The 22,017-nt window shown below is 42.0% G+C and overlaps 1 protein-coding gene across 7 annotated transcripts in view; it reads right to left on the minus strand.

The window, feature by feature from the left end:
- The window catches only part of MGAT4D (MGAT4 family member D), a 42,916-nt gene extending 20,931 nt beyond the window's left edge, over positions 1-21,985 (minus strand). The window contains exons 1-5 of one of the 7 annotated variants that reach the window (XM_048941075.1): positions 21,853-21,985; positions 20,261-20,318; positions 18,798-18,889; positions 7,014-7,175; positions 4,138-4,272 (exon numbers count right to left, since the gene is read on the minus strand). In XM_048941075.1, the coding sequence (XP_048797032.1) occupies positions 4,138-4,272; positions 7,014-7,161 (283 nt within the window). In that variant the 5' untranslated portion in view covers positions 7,162-7,175; positions 18,798-18,889; positions 20,261-20,318; positions 21,853-21,985. The other 6 variants (XM_048941074.1, XM_048941071.1, XM_048941073.1 and 3 more) reach the window with 6 other exon arrangements.
- Between the last annotated feature and the right edge of the window lie 32 nt (positions 21,986-22,017).

Genomic DNA, 22,017 nt, shown 5'->3' on the forward strand with positions numbered 1-22,017 from the left:
TGTTCAGGATACCATCACTGGGTTCCTTGGTTATAACCATCTACACGACTCGCAGTTCTGCCCATTGGCTGCTCTGACCATCCCCCGTCATCAAACCAGATTGTCTTAGTAGAGGGATGGTATGCTATTGCTCTCCACTTGCTCGGGTTGCCCATCTGTGTACCAGGCATCTTCAGGGATAGGATGTTTTCCCTCCTGAACGGGACTCTTCTCTGGTGGAGCGACCAGTATTTCTTTTGGTGTATCACTGCGATACGTAACTGGGCCTAGGATCTTCTGGAGTTCTTCTTTCAAGGGTGATGAAGACAGACTGCTCCTTTGGCTGAGGTAGGCGACCCATCGTGCCACTGTTTGTGCTTGGGCCACCCCTGTCTTAGGAAGGTGGGTCAGATCTTTCACCCATCCCTGAATCGGTACAGTGGTCTTGACTATAACTTCAACCATTTGAGTTATTGGCTCTACTGCCTGTAATGCCGAATAGGCAGCCAATAACTGTTTTTCAATCACACTGTATCTTCCTTCTGCTCCGTGCCAAACCTGAGACCAGAAACCAATGGGGTCTGAACCTAACTCTGGCGTTGCCACAGGCCCCAACCAAAGCTGTCTTGAGTAACCTGAACGTCCAACTCAGCTGGGAGGGTAGGATCAAATATACCCAATGCCTGGGCTTGTTTAACTGCCAGTTTCGCCTGTTGGAAAGTGTCTAGTTCTGTTTTCCCCCAGTCCAATAGGTGCCCCTTTTTCGTGAGTCTATATAGTGGCCTTAGCAGCTGTGCTAGGTGGGGTATAAAGGAACGCCAATAACTCAATATACCTAGAAACTCTTGCAGCTGCTTCCATGTTGTAGGGACTGGGAATGCCTGAACCGTATCTATAACAGCACTGGGTAGTACTTTGGTCTTTCCTGACCAAACCACCCCCAGGAATTTTACAGATAGGCCCAGACCTTGCACCTTTTGGGGATTTATAGCCCATCCCTTCTGTTGTAAATAGGTGATTAATGACTCCGCCGCCTGTCCTATTGCCTCCAGTGAGTCGGATGTCAGCAGGAGATCATCAATATAATGATATAAGTTAACATTATCAGTTTTTTTCCAATCAGCCAGGTCACGCGCCACTAAATTACAACAATATGTTGGTGAGTGCACATACCCCTGTGGCAGGACCTGAAAGGTCCACTGCCTGCCTCCCCACGTAAACACAAACTGATCTTGTGATTCTTCAGCAATTGGGATATTGAAGAGTGCATTTGCTAAATCTAGAACACAATAGTAGGTTTTTATTTCCCTACTCAATGTGTCCATTAGGGAGGCAATATTGGGTACGGCTGCATGAGTAGGCGGCGTGACCTTATTTAATTCTCTGTAACCTACCGTCATTCTCCACGTGCCATCCAACTTTTGCACTGGCCGTATGGGGGAATTCTATGGGCTGTGAGTAGGTCTTATAATGCCCACTTTTTCTAATTCCTGCACTGTTTCTGATATCTCATTCTGCCCACCCGGGAGCCTACGCTGTCTGACGTTAGTAATCCGGCACTTGCTGAAGTCTGAACTCTTCCACAGTTGTCTGGAGAGCCAGACCGTATAGAATATCTATGCCCAAGATGTATTCCTGAACTGGGGCAATAGATACCTTATACTCCTGGGGTGGGAGACGCCCAACTCCCAATTTTAACCATGTTTGGGTGACAGGAATAGTTTGTCCCCCAAAACCACCAATCATCACTCTGTCACCATCAAATTTGTTCGGATCTCCATAAATAATTGATGTTTCTGCTCCAGTATCAACAAGTGCCATAACTCTATGGACATTTTTCCGGGACCAGAATATCATTAACTCTACATAGGGCCTCTGGTCCCGTCTGGAGGCACTAGGGGGACTAATATCCCTCGTCACACCATGAACTGGGCCAAAGTCAAGTCTTCTGCTTCAGGTGCCTCAGGCATTGTAGCCTGAAGCACCTGAGGGGACCTCTTTTTTCTATTGGGATTAATGAAATCCTCTAAATTCCATGTTGTTGTCGGCACAGTTCCTATAACTCTCACCCTCGGTTTCTTAGGGTAGTTTTGGAATCTCTGATTATCCTTCAGCTGTCTCCACAGCTGAAGGATGATGTTATTGGGCTGGCAGTCGACCTTCGCAAATTGGACACCAGCCCGAATAAGGTTGTTAAACGTTTGTTTTCACAAGACCCTTACAGGCCCCAACTGAAAGCTCTGCATGGGTGGCCTCTTGGTTTTAACTACTGGAAGCACTTCTGCTTCTTCCACTACTGGGATATTGCGCCGAGTGCGTAAACGCTCTTTCTCCCCCAGATCAGCTACTAACTGGGCAACCTATTGAACCACAGCTTCTGAGGTCACCAGACAGTTTAATACAGAGACTAAGGTCCCATAAAGGTCAGAAGGGGCCTGCTGTAAAATTAAATCTCACATGCCTGCTGAAAACTTCACCATATCCGGGCTATCAAATGAGTCCTCGTATATAGCTTCTCTCATGCCTAATTCACGAATATAATTTTGAAGATCCTCCATGGAGGATCATAATCCTGTGTTTAATAGAATATCTGTTTTGTTTGGCCAAACCATGCAGCATGCTGCTATTAACCAGTCTATTATTGAATGATTCTCATTGCTAAACTGGACAGCAGCGTATAGTCTCTGCCTGACAGCAGGGCGTACCATTATGATGGCCAGCTTTCATATTCCTGGTCCATTAACCATGACGCTTGCTGCTCCTGAATCCCATAACCTAAGCAACCATGCAGGTACACTCTCTCTTGCTCTCTGCCAAAAAGGCTGTACCATATCCATCAGTTCTGTCGGTGCATATGGCCTAGCCGTTGCATGTAAATGCGTTTTGGCAGGGGGCCATTGGTCAGGTGGCATCCCTGCTGATCTCTCTTGCACTTTTTTCGTCTTTTGGGTTATAATAGGACAGAGATCCAAGGAATCCACCCTAAGTGGAACCTCTAGATCTGACTTAGAGCTTTTGTTTTCCTGTTCAACCAAGCCCATTACTTCAGAGGTGTGGTTATTATCTACTGAAAGACTGCAGACCTGACCTAGGGACTGTAAAATTGTTTTTTACCCTGTTAATACATTAAGTTCCTGTTCCAATTTCTCGGTATGAGCTTTTAATAGCTGATTTTCACTTTCTAAGGTGTCTGATATTATCTCAGCTTGATTTAAGGCATTTAACAGTGGCCATGCCACTGTGGATGCAGCTAACTGCCTTTCTTTTGTGGTTAGGATATCTCTATCTTACCCTTTAAAGTATTCTGCCAAGCGGAATGGGAAAATATTCCCTAAAGTACACAGGGGACCCCATTTCTCAACTGTGGTTGCTAACTGGTAATAAGGAGATGCCAGAAAGCCTAGAATCTGTCCAAGGATTATTTTATCTAGAGGAATGATGTTCTCCCCTTTGACCCATTTATAGATGTTCCACAAAAAAGCCATGATAAAGAATATATTTGGCCTGCCTGGCTCACCAACTGTACAATCAATGAAAACACAGATGATATAGTATATCCAGGAGTTTGTCTGACCTAATTATGAAATTAGAGTAAGGAAAAAAAAAAAACAACACTCACCCTATCCTGAGCTTGCGTAATAAACTCCAATGGAGTGGCTCTCCAGAAGAGACCCTTCCCCACTGACAGTCAGTTCTTAAATGGGCCTAGGAGGGGTGCAGCCAGGCTCCACCCCTTCCTGCAGCACAGGTGAATTGCCTTCACCTGTGCTCCCATGGCTGACTCAGTGCTTGCCTCGGTGATTAATCAGAGGTTCAGGCCATGATACAGCAGCCCCATACATGCGGGGAAAAAAAATGTCCAGCAATGCTTCTCAGCTATATGAAAATGTGACTAAACATGAAAGAATATTGTTTATCAATTATGATTATTTTTGTTGACATTTTAAAAAGCTTACCAGAGTACTTTGGGGTAAGGACTTGAAATTAGGATGGGCGTGAAAGAACTCCTTTTGCCATTTCCATTTATTCAGTTTGGCAAGTTTATAAAATCTTCAGAGAAAAATCCCTCCCAACTCTGAGCATGTGTCATAGCTAGAATTTAGTACAAACTATGAATAGAATGTATGTATAAAACACAAACTGAACTTTATTTCTTACCTCCAGTTCTCTGTTGTCCAATAACAACATTTGGAAAAATGGCATCTTCATGTTCTTGGAGGTGAGGTAGGTAGTAGTACAGGTTTGTAAGATGCACGGGGAGTTTTCTGGTGTCATTTAATACTTTCATACCATCTTAAAGAAACAACAAAACCACAGGTAAATATAAAAAATAAAACTGGCAGCTATTATTTCACCTATCTGAACTAGCTGTTATTTTAGCTGATTACCACACACGAGTTTATTCCATCAGAATCATTTGTCAAAAATGATTATTTGTAACACACCGCACAATGATTAATAATTGCCCTGCCTGGTAGTCGAGTCCTGTTTTAGACTCATGGAACTTTTGCAGTTTCTCTGATCTATCTCAGAAATGGACGTGCCAAGATCCCACAGATGAGTGTGCAGTAGCATGCATCAGCACTCACACACTGCAGTCACCATGAGCCCCTCCTGTGGAACACCAGTGGGGAACAGCACAGCACAACCCTCCCCACAGATACCATTCATGTCCTGGCTTCTTTTCCTTCATACGTGCATTCCTGAGTGATCCAGTGGTGGTAAACAGTCTTTAAAATAAATTGAATAAAAAGCGAACAACTGAATTCTAAAATCATTGCGGATGTACTTATAAGCTGACAGAAGAAAACTATGCTGACTGTAAGATATCCACAGGAGCTGACAGGATATGTATGATGCAATTAAAAAAATTAAAAAAAAGAGGTATTTGAATGGACTGAAACAAAGACTACATTTCATCGTTGAAAGAAAAGTGAAAGAAAGCCCCTCCTATGAATTTATAGATGGTAGGTCTTACTTTCAGAGGCTGCCTCCTCAAGATACTTCAGCAGTTTTGCAGAGTGGCTGGTGCTTGTGTGCTTCACAGTATCAGAGCAACACCTTCACTACGTTTTATAAACAACATGACATTAGCACCCTTCCAAGCTGCAGAAAAACTGAAAACCTATAGAGTATGCAGCAGGGCAACAGAAAGCTTAGTGACTTAGAAAGTTATGAAAGAAATGCACCTAATGTAAGGCCTCAAATTTTCCGGTGTTCAAAATTACTTAATACAAGCCCTACAAATCACCATAACCTGCTTTGCTCATTCATCTTTGCTCAGTGAAGACTTCCCAAAGGGCTGAATGTTTGAAGTATTTCAATATTCAGAAGACAGTCCCACGTAAAGGTAGGAAATCAGCAGGGATTCCCCGTCTTACTGTTTAATTAAACAAAACAAAATCCAACAACAAAAGCAAAATAAGCAAACAACAACAACAGAACACCCCACAAACAACCACACAAACAGAAATATCTACCTCCAAGTATTTGGGTACGAAAAAGAGACACACAAGTCCTTTACCTTGCTTCGCATTAAACATACCAGAATTTTGTGGCATATCAACTTTTTTTTGTTGCCGTTTAAATACCTTTGCAACTTTATAGGACTTTCCATTTCTATTAGGAATTAGTATCTATCAAGGGCTGCACAGGGGACTTCAGTTGGATTGTGCGCAATGAAAGAAAGAAATGAACTAAAATATCAGCAAAAAAGTAAAAATTAAGAACATTTGGCAATTTTAAGAAATTGCTGCTTTGAATACTATGAATGGACAACTTTAACACTTGCCTGTATTCAACAGGAATAAAGAACAGACAGAAGAGAGACTTGCATTTCCCTCTGCTGCTGCTGTGTGCATTAGGTTTTTGTATGCAGTATGCTGTACTGTTAGTAGCTGACAAGGCAATTTCTAGTCTGACATTCTGACGGCTTACCCACAGTAAAGCATTTGCTTAGATGCATCTGAACAGTCCCTCTACATTAATATTGAAAAAACAACCAAAAAGAGACAGGGAATAACAAGATTAAAAAAAAGCAACAACAACAAAAATCAAGCTGACTCCACCAACCAGGAATGCATTTTGTTCTTTTTTGCTGTACCAGTCCTGGATAATTCTCTATTCTAATCAGATACCCATCTGTTGTACTGAATACAAACAAGGATCTTAAAGAAATAGTTTACAGCAGCACTCAGACTCTTTTTCAAGCCAAAGTGTACTGTGGAATGCTTCCAGGGCAGAGACTCCCTTTGTGATTTTCCTTCTCTCCCCAGGGATGTAGCTTTTCTACCCCTGAACGAGGAGGAAGGCAGATCCTACAGCATTTCTTTTAGGGAAGAGAACTGATTTGTCTGATTGTTGTATGTAATTACCAGTCTGCAGATGGTGATGTACAGTAGCCTGTAAGACAATGATCTAATATGTTTAATTAAACAATGGGAAGAAGCCAGGTAACTAGAGTCAACTTAATTTCATTTTGGTGTTGCTCTTCAAAAAGAAAAGCAAGAAAACATCAATGTACAGCATCGCCTCCTCAAAGGCTTTCCTTTCTTTTCTAAAACTGACTTCACTTCCAAGGATGGTGGAACACGTGAGGGAGGATGTGTACCTGCTTTCCAGGTTAGACACAGTCCCAGTACTATCAGAGCGTAGTTACATAATAAAAGCTGGAAAAAAACCAGCTTATTCAGTGCTCTGTAGTTGGCAGCAAGAGTTCATAGACTGTAAAAAGCTAGATAACAATATTACAGGTTTGACTTGTGCTTTCCCATTGTGTCACTACAGTCAGTTTCCTTTTTTTTCCTCCCTTGTTTAGTTACTTAGTTCCTTATTTGTTTAAATGCCCTACTTGTTAGATGCTATTTAAAGATAGGCTACAGGTTGCTTCACCACAGCTTTTCTTTTTGTTAGCTACTTTTCTCTGCTGATACCACTGATTGATGATTTTTCTTCTCATGCCAGTTTTAAAGATACACAAGCACACAAAATATCTGATTTTTAACATACAATACAGTTTTTTTACACATACAAACCTGTATGATTGGTCGTCGAGTTAATTCTTTTTGCAACTATATGTTTTATTTCATTGAGGGCACTGCTCAGCTCACGTGATCTTTTCTTATTTTCTTTTTCAGCATACAATAGTCTTTGACGAAGTTCCAGGAACTGGTGTTGGTACATGTCTAGGTCATTTCCTGCAAACAGAACATAGTGTATTTGCAAAGCTCAGTTAATATTATAGTATAAAGCAAAAACTTAAGAACAGGAGACAGTCCAGAAGAAGGCATGATGAGGGGTATAGAAACAAAGATGCTGCTCAAAGTGTACTCACAGAATGAAGAAGCCTGGAAGAGAATTCAGAAGTAGAATCTAAGGAGCACAGCTGGGTAAAGGCTTGGAACCGAAGCCACAAATTAGAGAATAATGCTACTAATAAGGAAAAAGTCAGTAAAGACTCTGAGTTACAAAGGAAGATGCTACCCAGTAAACCCAACATTTTCCAGTAAGCGATGCATGCAGATGATTCCTTGTCACACTGAAGACTGTAATTATGTAATGTTCCTTTGTAGGAAATACTGAAGAACTGGATCTCACGACAACTCCATGAATAATAACATCAAGAGAACAGGCAGGATTCCAGAACACTGCTGTTCAAAACTACGTTGCTTCCTCAGGGAAGCTACCATACAAATCAAACATCACAGTAATAACCAACAAATATTTTACTGTTCATCAAATCAATGCAACATAATATGAAGAGATCGTCCCTCCTCCCAGAAACAAATTTCCAAGGTCAACTACTTAAAAAATTATTTTTTTGCTAATGGAATGCATTAGAGGAAGCACCGAATTTCACAGAATCACAGAATGGCCAAAGTTGGAATGGACCTCAAGGATCATGAATCTCCAACCCACTGCCACACGCAGGGCCACCAACCTCCGCATTTAATACCAGACCAGGCTGCCCAGGGCCCCATCCCACCTGGCCTTGAACACGAGGTAAATAATGGATTTTTTAAAAGTTTTAGTAGGGAAAAAAAAAAAAAAAAGCTTTGAAACAAAACAAAGGAGGGAATTCATTAAAATTGTTCTGTACTGCTGCTTTTTTTTTTTTTTTTTTGCCTGTGTCATGAGGCACCAGGCTACAGAGCCAGAATCCCAAGCAGCTAAATTATTGATACACCTAATTATTGACACACATCTCATCAAATGCTATATAGAAATACATTATCGTCTTTTATGCTTTTCTTTTGCAATTGTGTTTCCACTGCCATAATCCAACCTTCAGCTTTCTGCTTCTGAATGAAGAGGAATAAAGTGGAAACGGGAGTTAAAAAATGATTAGGTGACCGAAAGACACTGATCATAGTGTTTTAGAGCAAGAGATTCCAAATAGAGCATTAATACATGTAAACATGGTGAAGACTCAGCTGAAAATTTGAAGATGAATTCTGGAGTGTAAATTAAACGTACAGTAACTGATGAGCAGCTTTCTTTAAATTGCTACTGCCTCTATAGAAGCTAGATAGCATCGAGTGCCAAGAAAACAGTGGAGGTTTAACCTTCAGACCAACTTCTATATGTTCCTTCTGGGAAGATGCAAGCAACAGAGAAAGAGCTCACAATCTTAAGATAAACAGACGTTATCCCAAGATGTAACTCAGTGCTTTTGACAGAGGGAATTAATCCTCTTCCAGTGATGGTGCTTCACAATTAAACTCTAGAAAGTGTCATCCCATTGGCATTTCCTAAGTGGCAATAGCATAAAATAAAATTCCTTCAGTACAACTACGTTAGAGGAAAAGTCAGTATGGAAAATGCAGGTGAATAAAAACATTGCAGTCTCTCTCTTTACTATTATTTCGGATATCTAGTGTCAGTGTGACTCAAAACCACCAGTGTCACTGCCAGGATGACATTTTAGCCAGCACCAATTCACGGTATTTTTATTTGCTTACAAAAATCAAAAAAATCAAAAAATCCTACATCTCTGGCAAATAAAATGTCAATACTCAGTTATCACCAAGTACAACCACAGAAGTCAGCACTTGTAAATGCCCTTATCTATTTCTTCAGGCCAAAAGAAGGAAACCACATCTGCATCTTTCAGAACTGAAGTCTCCATTCAGTTCAGCCAATACAAGAGTCTTGACCTACTTACTCAATTTCGACAGTGGGGAAACATAGGTTTGACAAAAGGAATGTAGTATTTGCTCACCTTTAACAAGTGTGTAATTGTACACAAATTGGAACATGAAATAACATGCCAGTAGATTATTTATAAATAAGTAGTACTATCTATTAGTTATATTTTGGGGGGAAAAAAGTTTGGAAAGCAGCACTAAACTTTCTGTACTTCGCTGTGTAAGAAGACACTGTCATAATCAAAATTTATTATTGATATAAGCTTAGCAAACTATGAAGATAAAATATTCTAAGTACTAAATGGTCATTAAGTTGAAATGAATTCTAGCATGCACGCGGCAAGCATTGCTCTAGGCTTCTAAGTATCCACATAGAACCAAAACAGTGTCTTCCAGTAGCTTGGTTGGAAAGAACCACGGAGCATTTCCATGAATATAACTCGGGCAGGGCAAGAAGGGCCAGGAGGAGGAAGCTTCAGATATATCACGAAGCGCTACGTCTGTCCCCAGCAATAGCCTTGCATAGCAGGACCTCCTCTCTGAAGGCTTCTATCTGCAACTGGTTGGGACTGTGGGGTGAAAAAGACAAAGTAGCAAGAAATCTTTAATGATTTTTTTTGTTTTTATGATAAGGGTGGTGAGGCACTGGCACAGACTGCCCAGACAGGAGGTGGAAGCCCCGTCTGTGGAGATTTTCAAGGTCAGGCTGGATGGGGCTCTGAGCAATTTGACTGAGCTGTAGGTGTCCCTGCTCATTGCGGGGGAGTTGGACTAAATGACCTTAAAGGGTCTCTTCCAACTCAAGTGATCCTATGATTCTTCTAGGAGGACCTATGGCAGAACTACAAAATAAACAAATAAATATAAATGTTTCCTCTCTCCTTGAGGAACTGGCAAAAACTTTGATGTGCTGAAGAAATCCTACTAGGAAATTCCAGTGAAGTTACATTGACTAAAAACCAGGGGGAAAAAAAAAGGAAAATAAAAACCAGCCAGATTCAGAGACAGCATTCAAATCTTTTAAATAAATCTTCAACTCTACTACAGTATTTCTTCTGTTTACCATACTGTCATTGTCATACTGTACATTTATGAGTGCAGCAGATCTAAGAAGGTAATGCTCAAATTGGCTTAACTACAGTCTTGTGTTATCCCCCAGTACTTACGTAAATATAACTTTCTGCACTGGCAATAGAAATTAAATAGAAACAGTGCTAATCTTTAAACGTACTCACACTGAAAGTCTAATAATTATTTATCTCACCTCCATCCACACATAACTTCCTATCATCATAAATGCTTCCATTACTAACAATAGATTTCTTGGAATATATAAGAGCTCTGGAAGCTAATCAACATTCCTTCCTACTCAAGGAAAAAAAAAAAAAAAAAAAAAAAAAAAAAAAAAAAAAAAAAGAGTTAAAGGAAAATCAGGAGTGCCAGAGATGGTGGAAGAAAACACCCCCATATTCTAGCAGTTACTCTTCTTATTTTTAATTACAAGCTACACTCTTTGCCATACACACACACTTTCTTCTGGAGACTGCCTTCTTTAAAGAGAACTATATATATGCACGAACTGCAAAAGAACTTGCCATTAGCTTCACTTGGAATCACTGCTCCCTGCTCAGGGTAATGAGGCACATTAAACCACTGAGGCATGCATGGCACTAGTAACTGTGGCTGTTTATTGTCTTCCTGTAACTGATCTCAACTAGAACAGAATACCAAGATTTCTGAATCTTGCAAAGCGTGTAACAAGCTCAGTTTTGTTTTCCTAAAATTAGGAAGACAAATCCTGCAAACAATGCCTCTGTCTTGGCTTTGAACAGTCAATTCTAATACAAACACTCGATTCAATAATGTGCTAAAGTCCAAGGGCACATAAGCGGCATTCCAGGTAAGGACACCTCCCTGAATTTGTGCATGAGATTTAAATATCTTTTTAATAGCACTACAGCACGGTTATTGTAGGCTAGAGATAAGCACGGAAGTCTGCCAAAGGTATTTTCACCTGTGCTGGTAGGTATGTTCATCCCTTATCTTTAACCTTGAACAGAACTGGGGTAGCTTCACACGTTTAGCTTTAGACACGGGACACAGCACATCTTAACGTACATCTTAGATCTTCAGGAGCTTCTGAAGTCAATCAGTGCTCATGGTGGTTTATTTTATGCAGCTGAAAAGGGAAAGCTGATTGACTGGTGTTTCCAGTCATCTATCTGCTAATAGCAACTACACTGCAGAGGTTATCAGTACGGCAGGGTCCAGGAAGTAAAAGGAGAAAATGCAGACACATCCCAGTTGGCTGACAGAAACCTCCGTCCAGCTGTAATGCAGTAATGTCACACCTGTGACTTTAGCAGGCCAAACCATTTGGCTTAACACACCCCCAGGGTTCTCTCACCGGGTTCTGCTGCTCGCTGTACAGAAACCCAGCTGAGCAAAGTAACTGGGCAGCAGCGTGCTGTCCCAGTGCATCCACTCGTCCTTGACTATATCCACATTGGGAGCTTCAGGACAGTGAAGGAACATTTTATTAGCACAGTGACAGCAGGTAAAAGCAGACTGCCAGCAGTTTTGTGCGAGAAATTAGGATTCCTCCATAGAGGATCTAGGAAGAGCATCAAAACCATTTTACAATACTAAAATGAACAAACAAGACAAAAGAAACTTGAAAAAGTAAAAGGCAGATCAAGGTTAATTACTGAATTTTAAAAATCAATTGTACGTTGAGTAAAGACTTGCTGCTGTTTTTGGCAGGGAACACATTTTACTAAGCCCATTTACGTACTGTATCTAACTGAAAATAGAAAAGCCAACATTTCAAAGAAAACATGGGTATTGATAATACTTTCTAAGACATTAGTAAACAGTGTTCACTTCAGATCTGAGGGTTTTTTTTTGCATAAAAGAAGGAATTTTAAAATAATCAAAACATTTCTGTGTAGGAAAGCAAGAGTGTTGAAATAAGTAGAAACATAAATCAAATGGATACACCGTGGTGTTTGCACATAATTGGTATGGTTTTAATATAGTGAGGTCAGCAACATAATAAAGGTTCTTAATAGCAGTGGAAAATTCTGATTTGAATATGGGCTTTATCAAATAAATAAGCAGCACTCATTACTTTGGATAATTAAAGTGGTTACTGCTTCATTCTGGTTACTATTTTAAATATTTGTACTGGTTTGCCTGATGCAGCAACAATCACCCATTTATACTCACACTTCATTAAATGCATACCAGCTAAATAAATTATTTTGGGATAAAACTGTTCCTCAAGATTGAGTGTGGAACATGAAGAAAGCATGAATGCCACATGTTTACACTTAAGTACACATTGTGATGATACACACACAGCAAACAACAAGTAGTCAGTAATCTTCCTTACACCTTCCTCTACAAATAATAACAGTAACTGGTTTAATTTTGTCCCTGAACCTTTACAGAATTTATGACTCTGCTCCTTCCTCTACTTTTAAGGACAAGGCAGCCACCATTTCACCTAAATTAATAGCAAAAAGCAGCAGACTATTAACTCAGTAAATCACACATTTCGAAGTCAGTTAAACTATACAACTTCACTAAGTCTCGGATACAAATTTTGCTATAAACATGTGATCAGTAATACTGAGCCTCAAGTTCCACTTTGTTTTTATTTTATTTTAAACACTTCAGTGGAGAAACACGCAGAGAAACTGAGTAAGCAGTCCATGGACTGGACGAGCACCTTTCCTTACCATACCGTGCATTTCAGTCACATCCTGACTGCATGCTGAGCAAACCTGCGTGTGCAATAACTTCTTTACACGTAGGTAACTCTGAAAATAACACCTCCTCTTTATTTCCACAGAAACTACAACAGATACGAGGAACACAGCAACACTATTTGACAGAGCCAGTTCTCAGCTACGAAAACACTATTTTGCAACACAGCCTCACTGTTTGGTCTCCATAAACATTCAGTAAACGTCATTTTGCCACTGCTTAACTGAAGCTTTAAGCCAGAGCATGCCAGTTAGGTCTGGACAGGAAACCTGCAGCAAGCTGCATCACAATCCACAGAATCAGACGGGGAGCTCTGCTTGGGTGCACTGCAGGGGCCGGGCTGCAGAAGCCACGTGTCACATCAGGTACAAAAGGTTATTGGAAATAAAAAGAAGAAATATGTAATCTGCTGTTTGTACTAGCGTATGCATTACATTACTTCAGCTGCAAACAAGTGACATTCAGCAGAAACATCTTTTTAACCCTTTGCACCTCTTCTCTCTCAAGTTGAGCTTCGTGAAATACTGAAACATTTAATATATTAAACTCTGAAAAACCCTAAGCATACTTCTGTGAAGTGCTTAAGTGTGAACAGTTCCTTCTTTTCTCTCCCTTATCTCAAAGGAATAACTATGGAAATCCAGGTTTTACAAAGTTTATCTCAACACACATATATGAACATGCTTGCACATATATTAATATGCTTGTATGCGATATCGTATCTTAGCATCACCTTCTCCTAACTTCCAGGCAAATATTAATGTATTTGGATTAATTATCCCACGAATGTAGGAGAAGAGGATAGCAATACACTTGAAATCAATTCAAACTGATCTAATGCTGTTATTTTCACAAGTGCCTTTAAGAAGCACTGCCACTTGAGATGATTCTCTTCACCCCACTGCCATGACTTCTGTAAACCCCTTGTTACTTGTCACATCACTGAGGTTATTTCTAATTTGGAAATAGTCTTTTCAGAGAACAAATTTCCTGTGAGTTCACAATGAATTTATAATGTACTCTTGGCTTACAAAAAAGATCTGTGACCTTCTTAGGCTTACTCTTCTACCTTGATGCACCCGTGGTATTCCATGCAAGATCCTAACTGAAACTGTACAAGAAAATCACTACATACATTGTTATTAACACACATACTATTTTCCATAACTATAAATTTTCACGAGTCTTTATATGAAGGAACATAATTCTGGCCAGGTGAATTAATAAGCAGGTTGTAACTAGGTTGTGTAACAGCAGAAACATCTGCATCATCCTGGTCACAGCCCTCCTTACCCTCAGATGCAAACTGCTTGCTTCAGACAGGTCTTGCTTAGGGCTTTGGGAGGGACCAAAAAACACAGATCCAAACCACGCAGGATGTGGGACAGGTATTGCTCCACCAGCCAACAAGGCTGGTTGGTAATAGCAGCCCACATCTGTGAGCACTCTAGAGACTGCTAAAAGAATCACCATACAAGTTTGGACAGACAAACTGTAACATGATTTGCTGCAGATGTGCCCATTACCAATTGTCTTTGTAATGACTTCTATCGTTTTCCTGCCACAAGAAGCAGTCAGCCTGCTGAAGCCGAAACCTCTGCTTGTACCTGTTTATAAAGTAAGGGAAAACTGAATGAGAAAACTTTTCAAGTATAGTTAAAATGTTTATAATATTAGAGGCAAGAATCAAAGTCCACTGCAGCTTAGTGACTCTGTCAGATCCTAAATGTTCATTTCTAAGGGTGGAACTGATGATGAACATTGTCCCTGCAATGCCAGTCTGTGTTACCTGTAGTCGCATTACATCTCACCCTTTCAATCAGAATCTCCCCAGGTAACTAGCACGTTAGTACCAGGAATTTAAAGGTCTCTACTTCTGAGCTGCACTGAAATCAACACGGAGTCTGATTCACACTTCTATCTAATACTGAAGGGCTGGAATGCTACAAACAAACTGCAGAACAGTATACAAGGCTATTAGATATCACTTGTATTATCAGAGTACATAGGATCACTATTTTTGAGCAGCGATGCCTTGTTAGACAACAAACCAAAAAGCTCACTTACAAGCTCAGTGTTTAACACCACAACTCAAGAAACCATGGATGACCAGAAAGCAAAGGGCATACTTCAGTGATACACACCCTTCAAAGACCAAGAACAGCCTAAATGGTTTAACAGGCGCATCAGATAAGCAGAAAAAGCAAGTGGAGGTTGAAAAAAAAAAAAAAAGAGCTAAAGAAGCACATTTGACAAACTGGTGAAAGAAATGGGAGCTGTGACAAGCAATCGGACAGCACCTGACCTCTCAGTAACAGGTGAGGTAAGTGAAAAGGGCATTAGGAAACAAACAAATCACCTTTGAGACAAGAGCAAAGCAGAACTCCTGCAGTGCTCTGGGTGTACCACAAGAAGTAAAATGGGGGGGAGCAGAGGTAAATGCTCGCTGCGGGAAGAAGCATTCATTTCAAGCCCATGCTTAGGCAGGTCCTCTGCTTTGACAGCGAGGCAGTGTTTGGTTTGCTCTCGATCCTTCTCGTATTAGGAAAAAAAAACAAACAAAAAAACAAAAAAACAACACGTGGTGGTTTGTGGGGTTCCAGGTGGCATACATGGGAAACTGCTATCTTCTAGCAATGCTCAGGAGCACGAATGGCATCTTTCCAGTGAAATTACCAGCACAAACTAGCTTACCATATGTTCCTTTAGATAAGATTATTAACTTTTTGCACATCTGTGAGATGTTTCAAGTTCAACAGAGAATGCTTCTGAGCATTGTATTAACATTTAGAGCAATTAAAAGCTTGTTAACAACACTGGTGTTAAAATAACTAGGAAAGTTATATTATCTGAGAGGAGTTGGCTATGGAGAAGGAGCCATCTGCAGAAACCAATATACAGATAATAAAAGAAAGAATAAACACACCCATAAAAAGGTACAAACCTAGCAACCCACAGCACACCAGCACAGAAGAGGCACAAAGGAAGCTGAATAAAAACGGCATTTCAGCAAAGGTGTCACAAAACACATGCCACAACAGAATGGTGACAGGGATGTTAACTGTGCTTAGGACAAGCACTCTATCATCTCTTGGATCTTAGTTTCTTAAGAGATGTCTATTTGTACTTTCTCTTACCCCGCTGTTAGCACAATTGCCACTTGAAGTGTCAAGTGCCATAAGGTTGACAAGAAATGACACAGGCAGGAAGATAAGCACTGCTCAGCAATATTCAGCGTTGCGTTGCAAGTCCACTTCTATTGCTCACAAAAACGATCAATATAAGCAAAACGGAGCAGAGGACAAGAGTTCTGTGTAATTAATTAATAATTGGCTTACTTTAAATCTTCTGCACCCGTAAATCCAGCCCACTTTGAAAACGTACAGCTCTTCAAGATTTACTCTTTCTCCCCATCCCAAACGAACTATCCCATAACAAGCCATCTACCGGCTCTGAGGGCATCAGGGAGAGATTTCCAGTTTATCTGCGGCAAACAGCATCGGCTTTCCCATTCCACCCGACGGCGGCTCTCACCTCGGCTCCCCTGCAGCGCCGCGTACCACAGCAGCGGGAAGGCGGCGCCCAGGCACAGCGCAGCCAGCAGCCGGCCGCTCCTCAGCCGCATCTCCCGGCGGGGCGCTCCCGCCTCCTGTGCCCGGTTACCCGCCGGCCGCCCGGCTTCGCCCGACGGGCGTGTCCGCTCCGAGCCGCCCGCCCCCGGTTCCCCCCACTCCCCTCAGGCAGCGAGGCACCCGCCCGGCCCGGGCGCTAACGGCCCCGCCGCTACTTCTCAGCCCCGGCTGCGGCACGGGTCGGCTGTCAGCTCGAATCCCGGCATCGACGTGGTTACGTTGCTGGTGGTTACGACGCCGCTTTGTCTGTAGGCGTTTAGAACCAACGGTGCAGGTGGCACTTTCCTTGTACGATCGTACCAAGAGGTCCAGCTGCAACGTACACGGTCAGTTGAGGAAACAAAGCCTTCCAGTTACCACCTCGTTGCAAAAGTGAGGTAAACTGTAACTGGATGGCATCTAAAGCACACAGGTAAACCATTGGCAGCCATTAGGAGACACACACCTTTTTCTTCCCCTGCACGTCCTTGGCACTCCCTAAGCAAACCAGCAGACCCGTATGTAGTGGCTGGAATTCATTGTGTCGCTGTATGGAGGCACTGGATACTGAAGAAGATTCTGACTTTGGTGAAGGATGCACTTTCAGCTGAGGTCTGAACTCAATCAGTAGATTCAGACTAGATATTCGGAAGTTCTTTTCTGTGAGAGTGGTGAGATGCTGGAACAGGTTGCCAGTGAGGTTTTGGACGCTCCTACCTTGGAAGCTTCCAAGGGCAGCTGGATGGGGCTGTGAGCAACCTGCTCTAGTGGGAGGTGCTCCTGCCTACAGCAGGGGGATAGAACCAGATGGAGCTTTCCAACCCAAGCCAATCTACCATTCTGAGCAATTGGCAGCAGAACACATTTCCCATAACATAAAGGAAGGGCAATCCTGCTCACAGAGCCTCCCAGATCCTGCTCTGCGGACATAGTTTTAACGGAGCCACTAGGTCTTATGAGAAAAAAAAATGTCATTTTCACACCTATCCGTGAGCAGTTTTTGGCTTTCACTATGACACGCTCAACAGCTGTTCACAGGTCTACCTCCCATGCAAATCAGTCATTTTTTGTTAGGTTACGGCAGCCTTCCTGTCTTAGAACATTTCTATGGACAGGTTTACTTCTCCATTTAATAGATACTTTGAGTTACAAATCTTGTTATTCATTAATAGCACAGGGGACCATTAGGTGGCCTGTATCTGTGTAGAGAACTTCAGCTCTGAGCATGGCTCTGTGAATCACCTGGAAACCTGAAGCTAGACTTGCTCTTCCTGATCTGTACTCAGTCACTACACTGCCCTCTTCCACCTGTTATCCTTCTGTTCCTTCACTGTATCTTGCTTTGATATTTGTACTGAGAAATCTTTAAATTTCAATTGCTTTAAGTGTCAGCAATTCTTGTTATTAACTGGTGTGACTACAACTCAGCACTCTTAGGCTCTGTTGCCTCCTCAGTGCCACTTCTCTCCAAGTTTACACATGAAAAGCTCAGCACACTCTTTTGAATGGAAGATCAGTGCAGTTTTTGACATGTTATTAGTAAAATAGATGTGTAATCCTATGAGAAACAGATAAACATTAACTATGTCATACACAATGAATTGAATGCCTATTAGCTGGCTGCCTGCTGTGCTTACATTACCAAGCCAAGGTGAACATGCATATGATGGAGGGATACTGAAGGCAAGAATAGCAGACATCTAACATATATTTTAGTTTCTTTTCAGAGCCAGTTAGAAAAGTATCACCATCACATAGCTACTGATCAGCCTGCATATTGTTCAGAGAACATCTGAATGCATTAGCTGTTATTTATAAGGACAACTCTAGAACAGATATTTAGCCATGCTGACTTGTAATGATCATACACTCTATCTGACCAAGACTGGTGTATTAACTTTAGATGAGGTACTACATTAACTGCTTCTATAAAAAAGTAATAAATCCAAATACCTCATCAGTGGAAACATGAAATACTTCCACTGCCTCAGGACCTGCTTGCAAGTGGCCTCTCCTACTTGCTTCATGTTTTCCTAACATCTTCCTCCCAGTGCTCTCTTTATACACTGCAGGTGTTCGAGAACTACTTGAGACCAGTGTAAAATGTGCATTTTTATTTTCCTTTTCTTACCTCTCAGCAGCATTTTTGGCATACTGATAATTTAAAAAAAAAAAAACAACAACCACCCAACTGGTAAGAGCAGATAAGTAGAACATATTAGCACAGGGTAACCCTACCGCCTCTACTGAGCTAGCAGTTCAGCAGGCTGCTTCCACTGAGATGGTTTACCTGCCACAAGGGGTTTCTAGGCTCGTCCTCGTGTGCTTTAACTGAACTTCTCTTCTTATAAGTTGCATTTTCAGTACTATTTTCACATATCTCTGCGAAAGCAAGAATAGAGATAAGAAAGATTAAAATAAATATTTGACAAAACACGGGCTCACAGGTGAAACAACTAACAGGATTATTCTGCTTGCACGTTGCTGCCGTCCTTCATCTCCAAGGGTACACAAAGAAAGAATAACTACCCGTAACAATAGGTAACAGTCACTGCCATGGAACGCTTTGTGACTATAGAGATCCAGCTGATACTGCTGGCTAAAGTATTTGCCCTGCTGTCATTTAAGAAATGTAGTTTTAAAAGGTGAACAGTAGGTCATTATCCTTCCTGAAGCCCAAGTCTCTCTGAAGGTGGTAGCAGAAGGCACCGAATGAACACAAAAAGAAGAAATCAGGACTGTTTTCTTAAGCTACCTTTTACATTGTTGAATGTCCTAATGTAACTGATGATGCAGACTGAACCAGAAGCATTTGTGTCAGCAGACGTCCTCTGCTGGACCACTCAGTTGCAAAAAAGAACCAAATGAAGCTATGGGTTAAGAGTTTGCACTTGCTTGTTAGACACTGAAAAAGATCATCAAGGTTGGAACAGAAAGTGACATTAATGTGCATGAAATCCATGACTTATATATCATCACCTTTACCTTTCGCCATATTTACAGCAATTAGGCACTGCATCTTTTTAATAATTCATAAAAAGCTGTGGAAAAAATATCAAAAATGCATGCTCTATTTTTAAAGTAATAATTGGTTACAGCTTGTGCTCCAAATGCAGATTTTACTATATTTTATGAGTAAAAAAAAATAAGAAGTTAGATTAAAACTTGTTTCTTGCACACTTGGGCATTTCAGAAGCACTTCAAAATGAGACCTATGCATTTTTTATGCTTAATGCAACAGGTCTAATCATAATGTATCATTAACACCAGGTACTCTTTGCAGTCAGAACTGAGAAGACAACAGTAGCGTGCTCTGAATGTCTATAGTTAAAGATTACCACAAGACAAAATGAAACAATTTCCAAAACCTGAAGCACAAAAAGATGTGCCTTTGGTTCCTAATAATCCATACAAAAAGGGATTTCTATGTAAACATAAATAACATAATTGAAAAGAAAGAACAAAGGAGCCATACTGATATGAAGATATTTCCGAGTAATTAAAAATACCCAACGGAAAGCTGAACTCCTAAACCAGATTGTAGGAAGGCTTTATTTTGGTACCCACCAACAAAACTGCCATCTGCTGAGATTCCCCTACACGTCGTTTGCACAGACCCACACTGTGAGGATGCACCTGCTGGACTTTCGAACTAAATCCAGCAGCTATTGCTCCTCATCAGCTATCTCAGAGCAATCAATGTGTGGGCATGGAGACTGACAGGAAGGACCTGACCACCCTTCAATTTCTTACCCGTGTTTCTTCACGTCGTTGCAACTCCTCCGTCTTCCCAAGCAGTAACACAGCACTGCTGCTGAAGCAAAGATTGTTCTGACAACAACCATCACACCCCCGTCACCAAATAAGAGAAATACTTTCTAGCTTATTTTTATCCTGTAGCACTCCAGTGTTTTAAGAGTCAGATGACTCATTTAAGAAGCAACACTGGAAAAAATGAATGACCACCTGCCATCTCTTAACACACATCACTTCTCATAGAACCATAAAATCCTTAGAGTTAGAAGGCCCTCAAGTACAACTCCCCTGCAATGAACAGGGACAACACAGCTGGATCAGGTTGCCCAGGGTCTTATCCAGACTTGCCTTGAAAGCCTCCAGGGACAGGGCATCAACCACAGCACTAGGTGACCTGTTTCAGAGCCTCACCACCCTCACTGTAAAAGACTTTTTCCTTGTACCTAAGGAGCTCTCCCCACAGAGAGGGAATCAGACTTGAAGTCACAGAATCACAGAATGGCCAGGTTTGGAAGGGACCTCAAGGATCATGAAGCTCCAACCCCCTTCCATACGCAGGGCCACCAAGCTCCCCATTTAATACCAGACCAGTCTGCCCAGGGCCCCATCCCACCTGGCCTTGAACACCTCCAGGGATGGGGCATTCACAGCCTCTCTGGGCAGCTGTTCCAGCACCTCACCACTCTCTCTGTGAAGAATTTCCCCTGACATCCAACCTAAATTTCCCCTCCCACCCTCAACTTAAAACCATTTCCCCTTGTCCTGCTGTTATCTACCCTTTCAAGGAGTTGACTCCCCTCCTGTTTGTAGGCTCCCTTTAGGTACTAAAAGGCTGCAGTGAGGTTCACCCAGCAGCCTTCTTTTCTCCAGGCTGAACAAGCCCAGCTCCCTCAGCCTGTCTTCATAGGGGAGGTGCTGCAGTTCCCTGACCATCTTCGTGGCTATGCTCTGGATCCTCTCTAACAGCTCCCTGTCTTTTACTGGGGGCTCCAGACTTGGACACAGTACTCTCTAGATGGGGCCTCACAAGAGCAGAGTAGAGGGGGACAATCACCTCCCTGTCCCTACTGGCCACCCCTCTTCTTGGAGCCCAGGATCCCATTTGCTTTCCGAGCTGCAAGGGCACACTGCAGGCTCACGTTAAGCCAGACAACTGAAATCAAACAACTGAAGCTGACTGACAGCGATTCCCCCACATGAAACTCTGCATCCCTGCGGTTGCAAAAATACAAAGGGCCAGATACCAAATGTGTTGGTCCACCCTTGGAACCACCCTTGGGATGCAGGCCACCAGACCTGCCATGTGGCTTCCGATTGTGTGCAAAAGGTGCTTCTATTTCCACCCATTTATAAACATCTCAGAATGTGGCCAAGCAAGTCTGTCAGCTCCCATCCTGTTCTCCAATAAAATTCTGCATACAATTTAGACGAACAGGAATTCTTTCCGCCACTCTTCAAGGTTCAGCCCATGTTTACTAAAATAACCATTCATAGCAAAACAACGGAGGCGCCTGCCAGTCCTAAACCAAACACCTGGGCTGATCCTGTGGCGAAGAAAGCTCCACAGTATCATTAACGTTGGAAAATACCTCCAGGATCATCCAGCCCATCCCCACCACGCCTACGACTGACGGGCGGCCGCGCGGCAGCTCCAGGTCCGCACCACACCGCTACAGCGGCGGGAACCTCGCCGCCCTCCCCTCCCAGCCGCCGTTCCCCGGCGGCCCCGCAGCCGGCACTTCCGTCCCCCCCTT

Source organism: Lagopus muta, chromosome 4 (genome assembly GCF_023343835.1).
Source record: "Lagopus muta isolate bLagMut1 chromosome 4, bLagMut1 primary, whole genome shotgun sequence".
NCBI lineage: Eukaryota > Metazoa > Chordata > Aves > Galliformes > Phasianidae > Lagopus > Lagopus muta.